This window comes from Bufo bufo, chromosome 3 (genome assembly GCF_905171765.1).
Source record: "Bufo bufo chromosome 3, aBufBuf1.1, whole genome shotgun sequence".
Classification (NCBI taxonomy): domain Eukaryota; kingdom Metazoa; phylum Chordata; class Amphibia; order Anura; family Bufonidae; genus Bufo; species Bufo bufo.
Window position 1 is genome coordinate 147,183,823 of NC_053391.1, and position 22,830 is coordinate 147,206,652.

Genomic DNA, 22,830 nt, shown 5'->3' on the forward strand with positions numbered 1-22,830 from the left:
ACAGGTCAATCCTCCATAGTAGGTGACAGGTCAAGTGTCCCATAGCAGGTGACAGGTCAAGTGTCCCATAGCAGGTGACAGGTCAATCCTCCATAATAGGTGACAGGTCAAGTGTCCCATAGCAGGTGACAGGTCAATCCTCCATAGTAGGTGGCAGCCGCAGGTCAAGTGTCCCATAGCAGGTGACAAGATAAGTGTCCCATAGTAGGTGACGGGCCACATTTTCCGTTCAGGTTTAGAACCCTGCTGCCACGTTCTGGGAGCAGCTCTCTGACAATCAGCTCCCTCTATGACATCACCCATTACCTGCGCTACCTGCGCAACTTTCCTGAATGAAGCGAAAAGCTTTTCCAGCTCTCCGCCTATCAGGAGAGAGAAATCGCGGGAGGGGCGGGCATAGCCTGATAGCCACGCCCCTTTCCTGCCGTGACCGCGCTTGGTTCTCTGGTGTAGGAATGCCTGTGTGAACGTGCGGGGTGCGGGAACGCGCGGTCAAGGGGGCGTGTCCAAGGCCTCAGCAGCCGCTAGGGTAGGAGGTCTCTGTCCAGCATTGGCTCGTTGCTTCCTTCCATCTGTACTATTTACCTCAGCGCTGGACACTTGTCCGCATCGCCGGCGGCTGCAGCGCTCTCCAGTCATCCATTCATGCACTTGTGAAGATGTAGATCCCACTGGTCACATCACTGTCGGTGACCACCTACCTCCAGAGGGGCATCATGAGGCTGTGTGTGTACCTGCTGAAGAACTCCATCCCTAATCAGATCGAGTACTACTCCAAGTTCTCCCCCTCCCCCCTGTCCATCAAGCAGTTCCTGGATTTCGGTGAGTTGATGTGCACATGTGTAGCATCTGCTGACGTCACTGAGCCTTATGTGATGACGTCATGGTGACAGCAGTGGACTTAACCATAGCAACCACTTAGGGGACTCCTTTTATTTTCCATAGCAGTGAGGTCTGTAATGAGCCGCCACCTGCCTGCAGTCCTGTTCTGCACGGCTATTCCGGAGACTGAGGCCAAAAGCATCTTTTCTATTATTTTGTACAAGATTCTTCTTTATCTGTTTTAATTTTATAACTAGTAATAAGTGGGGGGGGGGGGGAAATCTAGTCCAGCTTCTGGTTGTCACTGGAGAGGGTCCCAGAATGCGGTGTGCCCGTCTCCAGTAGAACTGGCGGAATTGCCCATAGCAGCCAATCAGATTCATTTTCCAAAGGAGCTGTTAAAAGTGAAAGATGGAATCTGATTGGTTGCTAAGGGCAACTAAGCCAGTTCTACTTTTACACCAGTTTGATAAATCTCACCCGTGGTGTGGGGCCTCCATCGCCTGCACACAGTGCGGCCATCTTCCTCCGGTTCTCTGTACACATGACTCTTTCTGGGTTTTTACACATTTCAGAACCTGTGAGAACTGCAGCCTTTTAGCAGACGTTTGCCCTATTTATAGCAGTGACAGATGGATGTGTCTGAATAGTGGCATGCAACGTTCGTATGGGAAAAGGCTTTGCAAACTGGCTTTCTTTCCAAAACGTGGTGTCACCAGTTGGAAGGTAGCTGTGGTATATAAGTCAATGTTCCGGGAACACGCGCGATTTATCCGTGCGAGTGCAAAACATTGTAATGCGTTTTGCACGCGCGTGAGAAAAATCGGCATGTTTGGTACCCAAACCCGAACTTCTTCACAGAAGTTCAGGCTTGGGATCGGTGTTCTGTAGATTGTATTATTTTCCCTTGTAACATGGTTATAAGGAAAAATAATAGTATTCTGAATAAAGAATGCATAGTAAAATAGCGCTGGAGGGGTTAAAAAAATAAATAAATAATTTAACTCCCCTTAATCCACTTGCTCGCGCAGCCCGGCTTCTCTTCTGTCTTCATCTTAGCTGTGTGGAGCAACAGGACCTGTGGTGACGTCACTCCGGTCATCACATGGTCCGTCACATGATCTTTTACCATGGTGATGGACCATGTGATGACTGGAGTGACGTCACCACAGGTCCTTTTCCTGCACACAGCAAAGATGAAGACAGAAGAGATGCCGGCTGCGCGAGCAAGTGGATTAAGGTGAGTTATATTATTTTTTCATTTTTTTTAACCCCTCCAGCGCTATTGTACTATGCATTCTTTATTCAGAATGCTATTATTTTCCCTTATAACCATGTTTTAAGGGGAAATAATAATGATCGGGTCTCCATCCCGATCATCTCCTAGCAACCGTGCGTGAAAATCGCACCGCATTCGCACTTGCTTGCGGATGCTTGCGATTTTCACGCAACCCTATTCATTTCTATGGGGCCTGCGTTACGTGAAAAATGCACAATATAGAGCATGCTGCGATTTTCACGCAACGCACAAGTGATGCGTGAAAATCACCGCTCGTGTGCACAGCCCCATAGAAATGAATGGGTCATGATTCAGTGCGGGTGCAATGCGTTCACATCACGCATTGCACTCGCGCGGAATACTCGCCCGTGTGAAAGGGGCCTTAAACAGGCCTTGAGACATCATTTTGGATCATAGTCAAGCCAGCACCTCATCTGCAGCCAGCTGTTTCAGGGTGATTACTCCTCATTAGAAGACCTATAAGACTCCTTAACCCTTTGAGGACCGACCAAGGGACGTATTTGTCCCATGTTTTTTGTCCCACTGTTTTTTTCCGTTTACGGACGTTTTTTGCGTTCCGTATACGGTCCATATACGGAATCATTCTTTTTAATAATTCCGCAAAAAAAAAACGGAATGAACTCCGTATGCATTCCGTTTCCGTATTTCAGTTTTTTCCGTTCCGCTGAAAGATAGAACATGTCCTATTATTGCCCGCAAATCACATTCCGTGGCTCCATTCAAGTCAATTGGTCCGCAAAAAAAACGGAACACATGCAGAAATGCATCCGTATGTCATCCGTATCCGTTCCGTTTTTGCGGAACCATCTATTGAAAATGTTATGCCCAGCCCAATTTTTTCTATGTAATTACTGTATACTGTATATGCCATACGGAAAAAACGGAACAGAAACGGAAACAAACAACGGATCTGTGAAAAACGGACTGCAAAACACTGAAAAAGCTAAATGGTCGTGTGAAAGAGGCCTTAAAGGGAAAAAAAATGATTATTTTTATATTGATGACGGTAATCTTATGGTCCTCAAAGGATTAAAAGGGTTACCAAGACTTTATAACTGGTGACCCATCCTATTAGTATCTGATCGGTGGGGGTCCGACACCCAGGACCCAAGCTGATCAGCTGTTTGAGAAGGCAGCAGTGCTCCTGTGAGTGCCATGGCCTTCGCCCTGCTCACCAGTCACAGCTCCGTACATTGTATAGCGCCAGTGCCTGGTATCGTGCTCAGCCCCATTCAGTTCAACGAAGTGAGCTGCGCCTAGGCCACTTGACCCGTGACATCACTTGGCCTAGCCCTAGGAAAAGCTGAGAAGCCGCGATACTTCTGTGAGCGCCGCTGCCTTCTCAAACAGCTGTCCTGCAGGGGTCCCAGATTTCAGACCGCCCCCCCCCCCCCCCCCCCCCCCCTGGATTTGAGACAAAGACCCCTTATCCAGCTAAGCTAGTTCTTTCTGCCCTGTACTGATGAGGAGCAATTCCCCTATGCACATGGGATACTGGCTGGGCTGTAATCCTAAATTATGTCTCAAGGCCTGTTTAAAAGGTTAAACATTTATTTCTAGGACAGCTAACTACCTGGTAGCACCAAAGGCACAGTTTTTTGGAAAGAGCTAATTTACATGTGGATGTTGGCGTACATGCTCCAAACCTACTCATTGTGGTTGTGTGTGAACACTGTGATATAATTTTAAGCATGTGCGATATGCAATATATTCTATATTTCGGGGGGGGGTTAAACTTCTTTTTTTTTTTTACTTTTTATTTAATAACTATTAGCCTCCTTAGGGGATAGAGCCCTTGTCCTATTCACCCTAATAGAGCTCTATCAGGGTGAATAGGACTTCACACTCTCCCTGCTGCCCTGTGCATAGTACACACAGCAGCAGGGAGCTGACCATGGCAGCCAGGGCTTCAATAGCGTCCTGGCTGCCATGGTAACAGATCGGAGCCCCACGATTACACTGCTGGGGCTCCGATCAGAAGCTGCCACTCTGGGGCCACTGCCACCAATGATTTAATCGTGTGGAGGGGGGGCCCGCAATTAATATAATACTTAGAAGAGGGGGAGTAGAAGGGAGGGGCTGTGGCCACTGCGCCACCAATGAATATAGTTAATATTCCTGAATACAAACATAGCCTGCATGTCCCGGCCATATCCCATACCTGGCCTCTATGACTGCGCGCCATGATCCGCCGCAATTAACCCCTCAGGACCTCTCTGTTCTCATTGGTGGCGCAGTGGCCACAGTCCCTCCTCCTCCTACTTTCTGTTCTCATTGGTGGCGCAGTGGCCACAGTCCCTCCCCTCCTCCTCCTACTCTGTTCTCATTGGTGGTCAGTGGCAGCCGCACACAGTGGGGAGGGAGGCTCCACTGTGCCGGCTCAGGAGAACATGGTGCGTGCCGAGAGCGGCGCATGCCATGTTCTACCGCGATATAAACGGAATCTCTATCGTTGGCCAAATTTATATAGTTTATATCGCATATCGTCTATATTGGCCACCCCTACATCGCGGACTGCTATTTGCGGGAGCACATGTTCTTGTGCATGAGCCCTAAGGCCGGGTTCACGTCACTGTTTAGCTTTCCGTTCTTCTGATCCGTCAGAAGAACAGGAAAAAAAAAACAGATCCTGTATTTAAAGCATCCGTTATGCACATTTTGCATCCGTTTTAGCTATTTCCATCTGAGATCCATTATTTTAGATGAAAAAAAGTCCTACACAAAGTTTTTTAATTTTTTTCTGTCAAAAATAATGTATCTCAAACAGAAATGGCTAAAACGGATGGAAAATGCGCATAACTGAGTATAATGGATGCTGAAAATACAGGATCTGTTTTTATTTTTCTGTTCTTCTGACGAATCAGAGCAGAAAACTAAATAGTGACGTAAGGCCTCATGCACACGACTGTTGCGTTTTTTGCGGTCCGCAAACTGCGGATCCACAAAAAACGGAAGCCGCTCGTGTGCCGGGAACGGGCGCCTATTGTAGAAATGCCTATTCTTGTCCGCAAAATGGACAAGAATAGGACATGCTATATTTTTTTTGTGGGGTTACGGAACGGAGCAACGGATGCGGACAGCACACAGAGTGCTGTCCGCATCTTTTGCGGCCCCATTGAAGTGAATGGGTCCGCACCCGAGCTGCAAAAACTGCAGCTCGGATGCGGACCACAACAATGGTCGTGTGCATGAGGCCTAAACTTGGCCTTAGCCCTATAGTGATCCGATGACGTCTCCTCCGATCAGAAGGATAATCCAAAGAACCTGCAGACAAAATAACCTTCAACCTGGTTGTAATGAGTGAACCATGAAGTGGCCCCTACTTCCTGGGCCCCCTGATGTAGCCGTGTGAATGACCTGCCACAATGTAATGAAAAGTACAGCCCCTTTAATATTGGCAAGGCGAGCCAAAATGGAAAACCTGTTTAGAAAGTATATTGTCCTTTTTGTTTTGCTAAATAGCATATCTAACTACAATCTTTTTTTTATTGTTTTATGTTTATGTTCATTTGGTAGCTTTATCGGGGCAAATGTCAGAAAGTTGGGTATACCTGCAGGATCAGAGTACAAACAGAGGTGGACCTATTACACCCTGGTCTTAAAGGAGTTGTGCTCACAGGATAAGGATAACTGATCGCTGGGGGTGCTACCGCTAGTATCCCCACCGATGGCGAGAATAGGGGTCCTGTTTCCCCGTTCTGATGGAGTAGCATCCATTTGTTTTCTATGGGAGCCAGGAGATGGCCAAGTGCTTGTACTCTGCCGTCTCAAGCAGTCCCACGAAGTTGAATGGAGCAGCGAATTTACATGTGTGCCCCCGCTCCGTTCAAATGGGGAGCATGGGCCCCCTTTCTTGTAATCGTCAGGGGCCCCAGTGGCCAGATCCCTGCCGATCAGACACTTGCACAGAATAGGGGACAAGTTGTGTTAATCTATCGCATGTGCCACTCTTATTAAGCAGCGCACATCCCGTAATAATTGTGGTGCGTCTTTGCAGGTCCTTGTGCCAAAAGGAAGCTGGAGTAGATTCTGTATATTCTTCGCAAGTATCAGGGTCTAGATAATAATAAATGTGCGGGTCTGCCCCCACACCACCCACTCAAAACGTGGCATGCGGGTCTATAAACCCCCTAAAAGTCTCATCATTTTATGCAAGCTTTGCAACTTTTGTTTCTGGTGTACAGAGGTTGACAGATGTCCCCCAGAGTTTGCTTGTAGTCTGTGCCATGGAGACACATGTCTGCATAGGAGCTGTAGGAAATTTACAAATCGTACTTCTATTTTTTCTTAAAATATTTTGTCAGTTAAAAAAGTAACACATGTCTTTCCCTCCTAGCAAATTCTCCTAAATCACTTGATCAGACGTCTGCAGAGTAGTTGCCATCATCACTTTGGACGGGAAGTTGCTTCCTTTCTTGGTTTTGTTTCACAATACAGCATAATATGACTTTCTTTACAAGGGTTATTCAGGTTAAACTAAAACTTATTCAGCAGCAGAAAATCTACAAAAATAGCAAAATAACTCATACGCAACACTTTTCTCCCCTGTTGCTTCCTTCGCCACAGTCCGGTCCTGTGTGGCTGACGTCATCTTCCTGGCTGTAGCAGTGATGTCCCGTATACACCACATTATCGTGCAGCCAATCGCTGGCCTCAGCAGTATATGAAATGTGACTGCTGAGATCAGAGATTGGCTGCAGCGATGATGTGGTGCGTACAGGATGTCACTGCTGCAGGAAAACAAACAGAAGCTGAGACAACTGAAAAGTGGACGAGCCGTGTGCACCCTGTTTGCGTCAGAGCAGAGGGGAGATGCTGTGAAGCAGCTCAATCACAGTGAAGTCCTGCGCTGGGCACTTGTGAGAGCAAAATCTGAGAGAATAAAACTTCATATTCACACTGCTCCTGATAATGCAAAAAAAAAAATATATATATATAAAAAAATCCTACACTGTAGGTATGTATGTACTGCTCTCCCCAGCCCCACCTACTGCTGGCAGCAGTTAAGCACTGTCAGGCCGCATTCACAACTGCGGCAAGCGGATACAGCACAACTGTCGGCTGGACCAAAAACTGTTGCATACAACAGTTTTGGTTTGGCTGAAACTCGCCATTTATGCCAGAAAGCAGCTGGATCACTGCTGGACCTTATTACAGTCAATGGGGAATCGGTGGCGAACTATAGAATCCAGCAATTCCGGATCCTGATGGGCTGCTCTCCGCCGGAATAGCCTGCTGACTCTACTGCCGGAGATGTAAGTGGAGCCTCAGAGCTGCTGACAGTCTTCTGAAATTTCATCCATTTTACTGCTGCTGAAAATGCTGCAGAATTTCAACACAACGTGCCGCTGCTGAAAATCCGCAGCATTTCCGTCGCATGTGGTTGTTGCTGAAGAATACACATTTTATCCTAAAAGGGTTCTAACTCGCCGTTAGCCGTCGCATGTGCATTAATTACTGTGATGCCGTACCAGGAATGGACATCGCAGTGTGCATGCGCCGGCCGACGGACTCAGCGCGCAGGCGCGGGATCTCGGCGAAAGAAGAAGTAAGAAGATGGGCGGGCAGAGGGAAAGACTGGGCGGGGGGAAGCAACGATAAGGCAGAGCTGCCTGGGCACCTATGAGGTTGACGTCACCCCTGGGCACTTGCGAGCCCTCATTTGCATATCCTACTAAGATGATTTTTGCCAGTTTTATAAGTCCACGATTGCTTATAAAGGTAACGTTTTTATCAACTGTAATGCTGCTAGAAAGCTATGGGAAGGGTTAAAAAGGTGAAACTGTGATGACAGACTCCCTTTAATTATGCCCCCAAGACATTTATTAATTAATGTGCCCTAAATGTTTCAGAGGGGAATATACCCTTAAGGCCTATTGCACACGACCGTATGGCTTTTTCAGTGTTTTGCGATCCGTTTTAAACGGATCCGTTGTTCCGTTTTTTGTTTCCGTTTTGTTTCCGTTTCCGTTCCGTTTTTCCGTTCCGTTTTTCCGTATGGCAAATACAGTATACAGTTATTTCATAGAAAAAATTGGGCTGGGCATAACATTTTCAATAGATGGATCCGCAAAAAACGGAACGGATACGGAAGACATACGGATGCACTTCCGTATGCATTCCGTTTTTTTGCGGACCCATAGACTTTAATGGAGCCACGGAACGTGATTTGCGGCCAAATATAGGACATGTTCTATGTTAAAACGGAACGGAAAAACGGAAACGGAATGCATACGGAGTACATTCCGTTTTTTTTGCGGACCCATTGAAATCAATGGCTCCGTATACGGACCGTATACGGACCGCAAAAAACGGCCAGTAAACGGGAAAAAAAAACGGCCGTGTGAAAGAGGCCTAAAGGGGTTGTCCAGTTTCAGCAACAAAAGGGGGTTAGTCAGCACCTCCCAGTGCGCAGGTGCACACCAGCATGGCAAAGACCTAGAGGAAAAGAGACAATGCAGCAGCACCCTGCAAATCAGATAAAGTACAATAATGCCAAAAATTATAGTGCTAATGCTACGCCTATTTATAAAGTGAGATGCTTGTCCAATACATTTTGTACAAAACCACCTGAGCCCGTCTGCCGAACGTCAAGGCGATCTCTGTTAGACGGGTCCTAACACTAAATACTACCTGTTATGCGCCAACACTAAAAACTGGACAACACTGAGTAATAGCTTGAAATAAAGATACTTACCTAGCAGATTCCACGCTTTGTTTGCCCATTTTCAACAACACTTGCCCGCTGAAGCCAATCACTGACCTCAGCGGTGCACCAAAGAGGCAAGTGATTGGCTGCAGCAGTCACATGTCAACATGACATCACTACTGCAAAAAGGTAAGGGTACTTCAGTGCTCCAGACTAAAAAAAATACTTAATAGCCATTGGCTCATGAACTGAAAAATTTAGGAGCCAAATTAAATTTTTAGTCGCCAAATCGAAACCGAATCAAAATGTTGGTATTGTGACAACGCTACGCCGCTCTGATCGGTGTAGGGTTGTTTCAATACCAAAATTTTGATTCGCTTTCATCACCATCAAAAGTATTGCGATACTCCATACCACGCAAAAAACAAAAAAAAAAACACCAAAAAAAGCTGCGTGCATTTCGCATTTTATGAAATGTTCAGCCCATAATAGACCAGTCCTATCCTATTTTTTGGGGTGACAAGGTGACTAAAAAATGGCAAATCGCATGGTTTTTATTTATTTATGTCTGTTACGGCGCTCACCGCATAGGAGATATTTTTTAATAATTTAATAGTTTGGACTTTTCGGACGCAGCGCTATGTAATATGTTTATTTATTTATTGTTTATATATTTTATATGTAAAATTGGGAAAGGGGGGATTTAAACTTAATATTTTAGGGTACTTTAACACTAGCGTTTTTCTTTTCAGGCATAGAGTTCCGTCACAGGGGCTCTATACCTGAAAAGAACTGATTAGTTATATCCCCATGCATTCTGAATGGAGAGCAATCCATTCAGGATGCATCAGGATGTCTTCAGTTCAGTCATTTTGACTGATCAGGCAAAAGATAAAACAGTAGCATGCTACGGTTTTATCTCCGGCAAAAAAAAACGGAAGACTTGCCTGAATGCCGGAAACGGCATTTTTCCCCATAGGAATGTATTAGTGCCGTATCTGGCATTCAAAATACCGGAATGCCGTATCCGCATGCGCAGATCGGTAAAAATGTGTAAAAAGATACAAGACGGATCCGTCTGTCCGCATGACAAGCGGAGAGACGAATCCGTCCTTGCAATGCATTTGTGAGATGGATCCGCATCCGGATGCGTCTCACAAATGCTTTCAGTCACATCCAGATCGGCGGATCCGGCAGGCAGTTCCGATGACGGAACTGCTTGCCGGATCACACTGCCGCAATTGTGAAAGTAGCCTTTTTTTACTTACTATTAGCCCCCTTAGGGGCTGGAACCCTTGTCCTATTCACCCTTAGTTCCCTTTCACATGCGTGAGTTGAACGCATTGCACCCGCACTGAATCCGGACCCATTCACTTCTATAGGGTTGTGCACATGAGCGGTGATTTTCACTTGTGCGTTGCTTGAAAATCACAGCATGCTCTATGTTGTGCGTTTTTCACGCAACGCAAGCCCCATAGAAGTTTATGGGGCTGCGTGAAAATCGCAAGCATCCGCAAGCAAATGAGGATGCGGTGCGATTTTCACGCATGGTTTCTAGGATGAAAGTCTATTCACTATATTATTTTCCCTTATAACATGGTTATAAGGGAAAATAATAGCATTCTTTAATACAGAATGCATAGTAGAAGGTCAATTGAGGGTTAAAAAAAAAATAAAAAATTAACTCCCCTCCTCCAATTGATCGCGTAGCTGCCGGTCTCCTGTTCTTTCTTCAGGACCTGTCAAAGGACCTGTGGTGACATCACTGTGCTCATCAAATGATACATCACATGATCCATCATCATGGTAATGGACCATGTGATGAGCTCAGTGACGTCACCACAGGTCCTGAAGAAAGAACAGGAGACCGGCAGCTGCGCAATCAATTGGAGGAGGTGAGTTAATAAATTTTTTATTTTTTAACCCTCTTTGGCACTGCTGTTTATTATACTGGGGTGTGGGGGGCGCACTGCGCCACCAATGTTTATTATATTAGGGTGTTGGGGGGGGGAAGGGAGGAGCGCACTGCGCCACCAATGAAGATAACTGACCTGTTAATACAAATACAGGAGGCGGGTGCTGGAATCAAATAGCCGGCACCAGACCTCTATGACAGGGAGCTGTGATCAGCGGCAGTTAACCCCTCAGGTACCGCACCTGAAGGGTTAACTGCAGCGGATCGCAGCTTCCTGTCATAGAGGTCGGGTGCCGGCTATTTGATTCCGGCACCCGCCTCCTGTATTTGTATTAACAGGTCAGTTATCTTCATTGGTGGCGCAGTGGCCACAGCCCCTCCTCCTCCTCCCGTCTCTTCTTATTGGTGGCGGCACAGGGGGGAGGGAGAGACTCCTTCTTCACTGCGCTGCTGAGAAGAACATCGGCGGCGGGGCAGAGAACTATCAGCTCCTGTGCCCCGCCGCTGTATTCAACTGCAGAGCTGCGGCGGTGGGTCTAGTCGCAAATGGCGACAAGACTAAAAAGTCTTGTCGCCATTTGTAGATTCTAAGTCGCATTGGTGACCATTTTGGTCGCCATCTGGAGCCCTGTACTTTCACACTAGCGTTTTTCTCTTCCGGCATAGAGTTCCGTCCTAGGGGCTCAATACCAGAAAAGAACTGATCAGTTTTATCCCCATGCATTCTGAATGGAGAGCAATCCGTTCAGGATGCATCAGGATGTCTTCAGTTCAGTCTTTTTGACTTTATAGGACGGAGATAAAACCGCAGCATTCTTTGGTTTTAACTCTGTCCAAAATTCCGGAACACTTGCCTGAATGCCGGATCGGCATTTTTTTTCCATAGGAATGTATTAGTGCCAGAACCGGCATTCAAATAGACGGACCCTCTATTCCGCTCTGCGCATGCGCAGACCTTTAAAAAATGTGAAAAAAATAAATACCGGTTTCGTTTTGCCAGATGACACCAGAAAAACGTATCCGGTATTGCAATGCATTTTTCAGACTGATCAGGATCCTGATCAGTCTGAAAAATGCCTGATCAGTCAGAAAAAATTACGTGCATTTGCATACAGTTTGCCTGATCGGGCAGGCAGTTCAGGCAACGGAGCCGCCTGCCGGAATCAAACAACACAAGTGTGAAAGTGCCTTAAGCAGATCCTTGCCGGGAGAAACAAAGGGGTGACATGGAATCTGCTAGTAAGTTTCAGTTTTCTCTATTTTAGGCTATTTCCCAGTGTTATCCAGTTTCTTTCTGAAAAGGGACAACCCTTTTAAGTTTTATTGCAGCTTTTAGGAGTGACAATGTGGCCCGCAGACCAGAACAGGTTTGGCATCCCTGGTCTAAATGAACTGCTTTTCCAGAAAACCAAGTATTTTTGGTGTCATCATCTCTAAGGCGTCGGCATACTGTACTAATTATTATTATTTATTAATAAAGCACCATTAATTCCATGGCGCTGTACCCATAAGGGGTATACATACATAATCCAGACAATTGTACTAAGCATGAACAAGACGAGTTACAGACTGGTACAGAAGGAGAGAGGGCCCTGCCGGTGAGGGCTCACAATCTACATGTTATGGGAGAAGGACACAGTAGGAGAGGGTGACTAATCCCCCCATTTGCTATCTGAAGACTGTCCTCTTTTTCTAACCTTTGAGATGTTGCAGAAGAGGCTGAAGTGACTTGTGGCATAAATCATGGATCTTCACACGTGACTGAATCCATGGCAATTATTAACACAAACATTTTTTTATTACGCAGTGCAAAGCTCCTTCTTGATAAAAACTATTCCAGAGGGAGGGCTCTTCCAGATGAGCAATGGTCACATCCCGGTGCTGTCCTGATAGCATCCGAACTGAACACTGCATAATACTTTGCATAGCACCAGCCTCCAAAACAGCCTAAGGCTGCGTTATAGACCCCCCGGCAGTAAAAAAAAAACAGACCTTGCGCGATGCAGCGCATCGCAATGGAGGAGCATCGAAGCAAGGAAATGCTCCAATGCGCCACTCAGGTATATGAAAAGAATAAAGAAGAGCTTGTATCCGGGTTCAGGGCTGAACCCCTTTAATGATAAATTTGACCCACTGCCTATCCCATAATTTATGTATACAAATCGCCGTCAGCTCCATTGGTACCTGCATATGGTCGGATATGGACCACTTTTTCAGCGATGCGTCATCTCAGGCCGTTCATATCCTGTGGCTGGGTGGACAGATACATTGGGGGAGATTTATCAAAACTGGTACAAAGGAAAACTGGCTTAGGTGCCCATAGCAACTGTAACGGAACGCCTAGCACCCCGACCGGGTACCTCTGTTGATAGATGCTCAGAGGACTCCAAGCACTCCACTTGACACCGTCAGCACTGCAGACCCCACGAACCGCCGAAGCTTGGTGGAGGTCTCGCCGTCTCCTACCCACCCTGGACCTACGCCAAGGCTCCAGGCTCCAGTGGGTGAACCTCTCCTAAATGCAGAGACAGGAACCAGGAACAAGCTCTTACAAGAGCTTATACTCAGGGGAGTATTATGATATAGCAATCCCCAAGAGTGTAGTTATCCCATCCCCCAAACATGAGCCAAGACTTCATAAAGGGGCAAAGCAGGAACTCTTTAATGGGTTATTTTTCAGCCTTTTATGCAGGTCTCCTAGCAAGGGACACTCCCCCTGTGGCCCTTGTGAAAGACTGTGACAGTTAATATTTTAGCCAATCACATGCATTTACAGTATTGAAACCCTCCCAGCAATTGTACACAAAATCCTCTTCCCTCTGTCTGTAACGCAATCAACAAAATACAATGAGCATTGTCTGAGACGCAATTAACTAACACACTGGCATTGTCTGAGACGCAATCCACAAAATACAATTACCAAGCATAATGGGCTAACTTAATCACTACCAGACAGAACACACACATTTTTCCCAACACACAGTGTTGTGGTTCTCTAGCTTGGAGCTGTAGGTACTTGGTGGGCACAGGCCCACTGCGCTCTGCCCAGATGCCAGCTCTTCCGCTGGGGTAGCCTGTGGGAAGTCCGGCTCTGGAGAAGAGGATAGGGGAGGGCAGAGGCCGACTGCGCTCTGCCCAGATGCCAGCTCTTCCGCTGGGGTAGCCTGTGGGAAGTCCGGCTCCGGAGAAGAGGATAGGGGAGGGCAGAGTCCGACTGCGCTCTGCCCAGATGCCAGCTGTTCCGCTGGGGTAGCCTGTGGGAAGTCCGGCTCTTGAGAATAGGATATGGGAGGGCAGAGGCCGACTGCGCTCTGCCCAGATGCCAGCTCGTCCGCTGGGGTAGCCTGTGGGAAGTCCGGCTCTGGAGAAGAGGATAGGGGAGGGCAGAGACCGACTGCGCTCTTCCCAGATGCCAGCTCTTCCGCTGGGATGGGGTCAGGGAATCCTGCCCCCAGGACCTTGTTGCGGATCAGCTGTGGAGAGGAGGGATCGTTTACCTCCTCCTGGCATTCCTGCAGGGTTGGTGGGGGATCCGTACCGGCCGTCCAGCATCCCGGTTGGCCTGGCGGTCCCATCTGCACCATCGGAGTTAGGGGTGCTGTCCCCCTGTGGTTGTGGAGAGAGACCGGTTGTCTCCTCTCCCTTCAAAGTACACTGCCGCTGGGGAGTGAGACCGACTGTCTCCACTACCCGTGATGCAGGTTGTTGCAGGGGTGAGGGACCGACCGTCTCCTCCCCCTGGACTCCCAGTGGCAGTTGGGGATCTGGGCCGCCTCCCCAGCCACCCTGTTGGGCCGGTGGAGTGACTACGGTCCCATCTCCACCTGCCGACTGGGGTTCCCCCCAGAACCAGTCTATGAAGTCCCCTACCTCCACAGTTGGTGAGGAAGTAGGGGATATTTCAGCTGTGACTTGCCAGGGGTAAGGCTGCAGGTCTGGGCCTGGTATCCAACTGTCTTGTATCTTGCGCTGGGCTTGAATGGAGCGAAACAACTGTTGATAATCTTGCTCCAGCTCCCACTCCCTTTGGACCAGAAAGGTCAGATCTGCCCTCACCCCACTAGTTGTATGCCAATTGTGCAAGTCCCCCCTGTAGCCCCACAGAATGTCCCAAAATCTAGACTCTTCTGTGATCCCAAAGTCAATGTCTTCAAAAGACTCCCACAATAAACCAGGGCAATTATATTCCTCACCTTCGTACTGTGTCCCACCATAGTGCTTGGTAAGCGTCATCCAGCCAGGTTTCCTGTCATACCAGTGTCTCAAGCTCTGACACCCACTCCATCATTGGTTGCTCTCCCAGTAGAGGTAGTCGCAGCGCCAATCGCATTCGTAATCTCTGCTCCTCACTGGGAAGACTCTCACCCCTCCAGGGCCTGGTGCCATACGCCTTTCCGCTCGGCATCCCTGTAATCCAGGTGATCTTCCTCATGGAATGCTGTGCAGGAACCAACGGCATCCATATTGCTGTAGCCAGGGGCGCTGTACGGATACTAGCGTTGCCCTCAATTGTAAAATCCGCAAACGGTGTCTCCGAGCTGCTTCTCCTCTCACTAGGATACCATCCCACTGCTTGCCACCAATGTAACGGAACGCCTAGCAACCCGACCGGGTGCCTCCGTTGATAGGTGCTCCTAGTGCTTCCAGAGGAGTCCAAGCACTCCCCTTGACACCGTCAGCACTGCAGACACCACGAACCGCCGAAGCTTGGTTGAGGTCTCGCCGTCTCCTACCCACCCTGGACCTACGCCAAGGCTCCAGGCTCAAGTGGGTGAACCTCTCCTAAATGAAGAGACAGGAACCAGGAACAAGCTCTTACAAGAGCTTATACTCAGGGGAGTATTATGATGTAGCAATCCCCAAGAGTGTAGTTATCCCATCCCCCAAACATGAGCCAAGACTTCATAAAGGGGCAAAGCAGGAACTCTTTAATGGGTTATTTTTCAGCCTTTTATGCAGGTCTCCTAGCAAGGGACACTCCCCCTGGGGCCCTTGTAAAAGACTGTGACAGTTTATATTTTAGCCAATGACATGCATTTACAGTATTGAAACCCTCCCAGCAATTGTACACAAAATCCCCTTCCCTCTATCTGTAACGCAATCAACAAAATACAATGAGCATTGTCTGAGACACAATTAACTAACACACTGGCATTGTCTGAGACGCAATCCACAAAATACAATTACCAAGCATAATGGGCTAACTTAATCACTACCAGACAGAACACACACATTTTTCCCAACACACAGAAAACACCTCAAAACCCCACACATCCCCATAATGTATACATCCATGGATAGCTCTGATCTGGGTGAACAACATATCCAAAAATCACCCAGATCCAAGCAGGGGTTCCCGAATTCCATGGAAGTCACATTTGGCCGGCCGCAAGCATGGCTTTCCTGCCCAAAACAGTTCCACAGATTTAAGCTGTGTGCGGCCGGTCTGTCTTCACCTTCAAAGTTAGTATGGGCCATAATCCTGGGGCAGGAGGCTGGCAAATAGCCCCCTCCAAAACACCGTGGCGAGGTTGGTTTCGCCACAGCAACCAATCAGATTGCACTTTTTTTCATTTTTCAGAGCTCCTTTGGAAAATGAAAGGTGGAATCTGATTGGTTGCTATGGACAACTAAGCCTGTTTTCCTTTCTACTAGTTTTGATAAATCTCCCCCACGGAGTTCCTGATGTAGCCCCACAGAAAGACGTTGCAAGAATTTATATACTTACAGGCCTTTTGCTTTTTCACTACCCTTCTTGAATCACCCTGTATATGACGTGAACACTGGCACGAGTGTGGTTAAACCTGTGGATCTTTTGTAATATGTGAAGAATGCTTATTCACACATCAGTGTTCGATCAGCGATTCTGAACCAAACATGGTGCGGGTCTAAACACAGAGGAGGTGCAGATCTTTCCCTTATACCTTATGTCTGTGGAGGCTCCAATCCTTGTTTTGGCTCACACTTAGGGCTCATGCACACAACCGTATGTATTATTTTTGCGGTCTGCAAAAAATACGGATTACGTCTGTGTGCATTCCGAATTTTGCGGAAAGGAACAGCTGGCCCCTAATAGAACAGTCCTATCCTTGTCCGTAATGCTGATAATAATAGGACATGTTAACTTTTTTGCGGAACGAAAATACAGAAGCGGAATGCACACGGAGTAACTTCTGTTTTTTTTTTTTTTTCCGGACCTATTGAAATGAATGGTTCCGCATATGGTCCGCAAAAAACCCAAAACCAATACGGAAAGAAAATACGTTCGTGTCCATAAGCCCTTAGGCCTTGTCCACACTTCCGTTTTTTATGGACGTGTGCTGTCCGCATTTTCCTCAGACAGCACACGTACCCATTAAATGAATGTGTCTGTTCACACATCAGTATTTTTTTACTCTCTGCGGGTCAGTTAAAAAATTCACGGAGACTTGCACTACTTTGGTCCATGATGCCGACCAAACACGCCCATTGAAGTCTACGGGTCAGTGAAAATCACAGACACAACACAGATGGCATCCGTGGTGCGTCAGTTTTTCACGGAAGAAGGATAGAAAATGCTTTTGAAATTAATTTTTAGCTGAGCAACAGCAGTGGATTACAGATCCGGACACACGGATCCTTCATGGATACACGGATGCTTTTTTTCACGGACATGACACTGACACGGAAATGTGGACGAGGCCTTACTGATGGGAATCACTGACCAAAACACTGACGTGTGAATGAGGCCTAAGAGTGAACTTGAACTTGCAGTAGAGTGGATCAGTCGGATTCAATCCCTCATGGGGAGAGACTCACCCATTCAAGTGAATGAGTGCCCAGACCACAAATGGATGCTGTATATGTACGTTACGTTTAAATAATATGCCCCCATTGTCTGATCGGTGCGGGTCCCAGCTACAATGAGAATGGAGCGGGGAGAGCTGTGGCTGGAGGACCCCGGATTTCCCGGGGTCTGTCCACCACCAATCGCTGCTCCCATAGAAGTGAATGGGAGCGCACCGCTCATGCGCTGCCTTTGCTCCCATTCATTTCTATGGGGCAGAAGGAAATAGCCAGCGCTCGGCGATGTTTGGCTGCCCCATAGATTTGAATAAAGGGCGGCTACGCATGCACAGTGTGCCCTCCGTTCATTTCCCCGCTCCGTTCTCATTGTAGGTGCAGGTCCCAGAGGTGGGACCCGCACCTATCAGACAATGGGGGCATATCCGAGTGATATGCCCACATTGTCCGAGATGGCAAAACCCATTTAAGCTTTCTCGTCTGAATCCAGCCTGTTTCAGCGCCCATCCAGACATGAGGTTTCCATAATGGCTTCATCATTGATTAATGGGGCTGTCCAGCTCGGAGTGCTGCAAAAAAAAGTAAAATGTCACATTGATTTCACCAGTCCCCTGTGCTCCCATTCCAGAGATTAATGGGTCCTCCTCCAGTCACATCATGGTCTGTCTCCGCACACAGGACAAGTGTGTGCATGCTGGGAGATATAGTTCCAGAACACCTGGAGTGCCAGAGGTTGCTGCCCCCTGCTGCAGACAGGAGCCACTTAGACCAGCCCAGGAGCCATGATGATTGTATTAGTGGCCAGACAATATCAGTCTCCATGGACATCAGTAGAAAAGAAGCCGAAGCGTTTGGAACCAGTGGCAAATTTCAAGGCGCAACTTTATTTGACCACTTTATTAAACAGAAAACTAAACGAAAACAGACGTAAAATAAAGAATCATGTGTGGGAACATAACTGCGAAACCATCTACAAAAACCACACATGTAATACAAAAATGATCATTATTGTGTCATACCCAAAAAGATATACAATACATAAATATAGAAAATAATAAATAATAAATAAAAAGCAGTGCAGATCAATGCTGTGAGAATGACAGCCCCCACCGAGCTCTAGGTCCGCTTGTATTATATTAGTCTATCTCGCTTAAAAATATTTAGTTAGTAATATTGAATATTAAACTAGTATTACAGAGATGTGAACTGAATCACTAACACCAGTGCGTCCCCCAGAGGAAGCGAGGCGAAACGCCCCCCCCTGGCTCCTGGTCTATATGTCTCATTTATTTCAGTGCTCTCTAACTTTTCTTTCTTATGCCCTCCGGTTTTATTTGAACTAGGGAGGCCATCCAGATTTTGGGACTATTATGATAGTAGTTTGGTCTGATCATTTCCCTATTACAAACTGATGTTTAAGATAAAGTGTTGGGGATTGGATTTTAATACTACTTCTTAGGCCTCTTTCACACGGGCGTCACGGATTTGGGCTGCATAAGATGCACGTGCGTCGCGGGAAAAATGCACGATTTTTTAGCGTGAGTGCAAAACATTTTAATGCGTTTTGCACGCGCGTGAGAAAAATCGGCATGTTTGGTACCCGAACCCGGACTTCTTCACAGAAGTTCGGGTTTGGGTTAGGTGTTGTGAAGATTTTATTATTTTCCCTTATAACATGGTTATAAGGGAAAATAATAGCATTCTTAATACAGAATGCTTAGTACAATAGTGATGGATCATGTGATGGACCATGTGATGAGCGCAGTGACGTCATCACAGGTCCTTTTCCTCAAAGAAGAAGACAGAAGAGAAGCTGGGCTGCGCGAACAAGTAGATTAAGGGGAGTTAAATTATTATTATTTTTTTTAACCCCTCCATCACTATTTTACTAAGCATATATATTTAGAAAGACCAGCACTCCGTTTTGCTGAGCTGAAAACTTCTTTATTCGTCACCCATGTGACGTACGTTTATGCATAAAATTTGCCTTTCTCAAATACAGGTGATAGTAGCTCAATACAACATATGCAATGCCGTCCAATTGTTTGTTTCAAACTATTTTACTAAGCATTCTGTATTCAGAATGCTATTATTTTCCCTTATAACCATGTTATACAGGAAAATAGTAATGATCGTGTCCCCGTCCCGATATTGTCTCCTAGCAACCATGCGTGAAAATCGCACCGCATCCGCACTTGCTTGCAGATGCTTGCGATTTTCACGCAGCCCCATTCACTTCTATGGGGCCTGCGTTGCGTGAAAATCACCGCTCATGTGCACAGCCCCATAGAAATGAATGGGTCCGGATTCAGTGCGGGTGCAATACGTTCACCTCACGCATCGCATCCAAATCTCGCCCGTGTGAATGAGGCCTTAGTTAATATGGCACTGGTGTTCGTGATTCAGTTCACATCTCTGTATTACTGGTTGAATATTCACACAGCTAGTAAAATGTGTGTGTGTGTGTGTGTGTGTGTGGGGGGGGGGGGGGGATTCTTCTTTCTTCTTCCTTCTTCTTTCTTCTTTCTTCTCTGTAATCACTCTGGCCCAGAGAGTAAAGTTGTCAGGTTATTTATGCTGCCAATGTGAATGTTGCAGAATTTACAACATAACATAAGGCAGTTTTTTTTTTTTTTTTTTTTTCCTCACCATAAATTTTAGTAGATTATGACAACTTTGGGCTCATGCACACAAACGTATTTTCTTTCCGTGTCCGTTCTGTATGCAGAACCATTCAGTTCAATGGGTCCATTAAAAAAAACGGAAGTTACTCCGTGTGCATTCCGTTTCTGTATGTCCGGATTTCTGTTCCACAAAAAAATAGAACATGTACTATTATTGTCCGCATTACGGACAAGGATAGGCCTGTTCTATTAGGGGCCAGCTGTTCTGTTCCGTTCCACAAAATACGGAATGCACACGGACGTCATCCATATTTTTTGCTGACCCATTTTTTTTGTGGACCGCAAAATACATACAGTCGTGTGCATGAGCCCTTATCCTGCAAAAAAACAAGCCGTCAAACGGCTACATCGACAGAAAAGTAAAAAGTTGTAGCTCTTGGAATGCGATGCTGAAAACATTTTCTTGGGCACTAAGGCCCAAAACAGGCAGGTTAAAAAACAACAACCCAAGAACAGATACAAGTAAAAAGCTCGGCTGAAGCATGCTGCATTATGTCTTAGGGCTGGTGATCTCTGTCTTGTGAGATGCCACCCTATCACTAGGAATCAAGTGCCGGAATAGAGGAATATCACTAGTATGCAGTTCTTTATATTGCTGGTTTGGGTGGATCATAGTGGTAGTAGTGCTTGTAGCAATGTGCAATAATAATAATCTGGTAAAAAGCAGGTCTGAATCATTAGGTAGATGAACTTTTCCTCCAATTCTAATGTGATCAAATTCATTTTGTCAGAGCTAAAATCTTCTGCTGGCACAGCAAGGCCGCCTCTAATTCTTATTAATGTCTCCCTCGTTATTTTATGAGCCGTGGTATGGGCCTACTGCGTCTTTGGAAGGAAAATAGGAAGTGTGATTGCTGAGTCATCCTGAGGAATCAAACTATAAAAAAAAGTAACCTTCATGTAATGTGCACAGCGCTTCTACCACATTAGTCCTTGTCTGTAGACTCAAGAGCATGCACAGAGTATTCCACGTGCAGGCCCAGTCAATGATCAGGGGCGAGAGGCTCGTGAAATAGCACTTGTGTGAAGGTCATGCAGTCCGGACATATGTCTCACTTCCTAATCCCTTTGGATAGGTCATTTGCTGGTTGCCTAGTAGACGGTGCTGACACAACAGCTTTCCAGGCTAATATTCATTTGCTCTATTAGTAGAAAAGCCGCACTAAGGGTAAGGAGGGGACCTGGGTGTCCATGACGCTCGAGAGCGCTCAGCTGCTATTACACGTCGCATTGATGGGTATATACTTTTGATACGTGTTAAAATGCATCCTCCGTCACTTCCCTGTACTGTAGTCATCCAGGCGGCGTCAGTGCAGTCCCAGTGAGGCCTCCTGCACACGTCTATGTTATGGCTCTGTATTCCACAGGGCTATAATGGAGTTCCCATTCGGGTTCATTCACACCGCCATATGAATGGGTCCGCATCCCTTCCGCAATTTTGCAGAATAGGGGCGGACCCGTTTCATTTAATCCGTTGTTCCGTTCCGTGGCCCCTGCAAAAAATATAGAGCATGTCGGACAAAAATAGGCGTTTCTATAATGGGCCGTCCGTTCTGTTCCGCAAATTGGTTCCTGGTCTTCCGTCCGGCGCGAGGCCTGGACAGACATACAGTCCTCCTTTTTTTTTTTTTTGGTGGGCGACAGGACACGGCGGCACGCTAGTAGTGAATGACAAACTGTGTTGGTCACTTACAGCCATAACCACAAATTGGGCCTTTCCATATTGTCCTGTGGCTCATAAGAAACATAGAATGTGTCGGCAGATAAGAACCATTTGGCCCATCTAGTCTGCCCAATATACTGAATACTATGAATAGCCCCTGGCACTATCTTATATGAAGGATGGCCTTATGCCTATCCCATGCATGCTTAACCCCTTAGGGACTTAGGGCGTACCGGTACGCCCTGTTTCCCGAGTCCTTAAGGACTCAGGACGTACCGGTATGTCCCAAGTTTAAAAAAAGATTGCGGCGTGGCTGGGGTTAATTGTGACAGGATGCCCGCTGAAATCATTCAGCGGGCATCCTGTAACAACACCGGGGGGGGGGGTCATGTGACCCCCCCCCGTATCGGTGATCGCCAAAAACCGCAGGTCAATTCAGACCTGCGGTTTGCGGCTTTACCTGTGGTTTGTGGCGGCGATCGGGTGTGGCATCGGGTCCCCATGCGGCTGTAGGGGGGACCCGATGGCATGGAAGGCAGCGCGATGTCTAAGGAAGGCATCGCGCTGCCTTCCAGTGACGAGCCTGTGAGATCCAGCCCCCTGGATCTCACAGGCCGGAAGCTGTATGAGTAGTACACACAGTATTACTCATACAGCCAATGCATTCCAATACAGAAGTATTGGAATGCATTGTAAAGGATTATACCCCCAAAAGTTCAAGTCCCAAAGTGGGACAAAAAACAAAGTGAAAAAAAAAAGTTGAAAAAATTAAGTTTTTCCCCAAAAATATTTTTTCCCTCAAATAAAGTTAAAAAAAATTGGTAAAAAATAGGGGGGGGGGGGAAGTATACATATTAGGTATCGCCGCGTTCGTATCGACCGGCTCTATAAACATATCACATGACCTAACAGATGAACACCATAAAAAATAAAAACTGTGCTAAATAAACCATTTTTTTGTCACCTTACATCACAAAAAGTACAACAGCAAGCGATCAAAAAGGCGTTGCCCAC

At 46.8% G+C, this 22,830-nt stretch overlaps 1 protein-coding gene across 1 annotated transcript in view; it reads left to right on the forward strand.

Annotated features, from left to right (window-relative positions):
* Window positions 1-478: 478 nt before the first annotated feature.
* Window positions 479-22,830, forward strand: part of PDK3 (pyruvate dehydrogenase kinase 3) — a 118,708-nt gene continuing 96,356 nt past the window's right edge. The window contains exon 1 of the mRNA XM_040423701.1: window positions 479-822. Coding sequence (XP_040279635.1) covers window positions 717-822 — 106 coding nt within the window. The 5' untranslated portion in view covers window positions 479-716. The remainder of the gene's footprint in view (window positions 823-22,830) is intronic.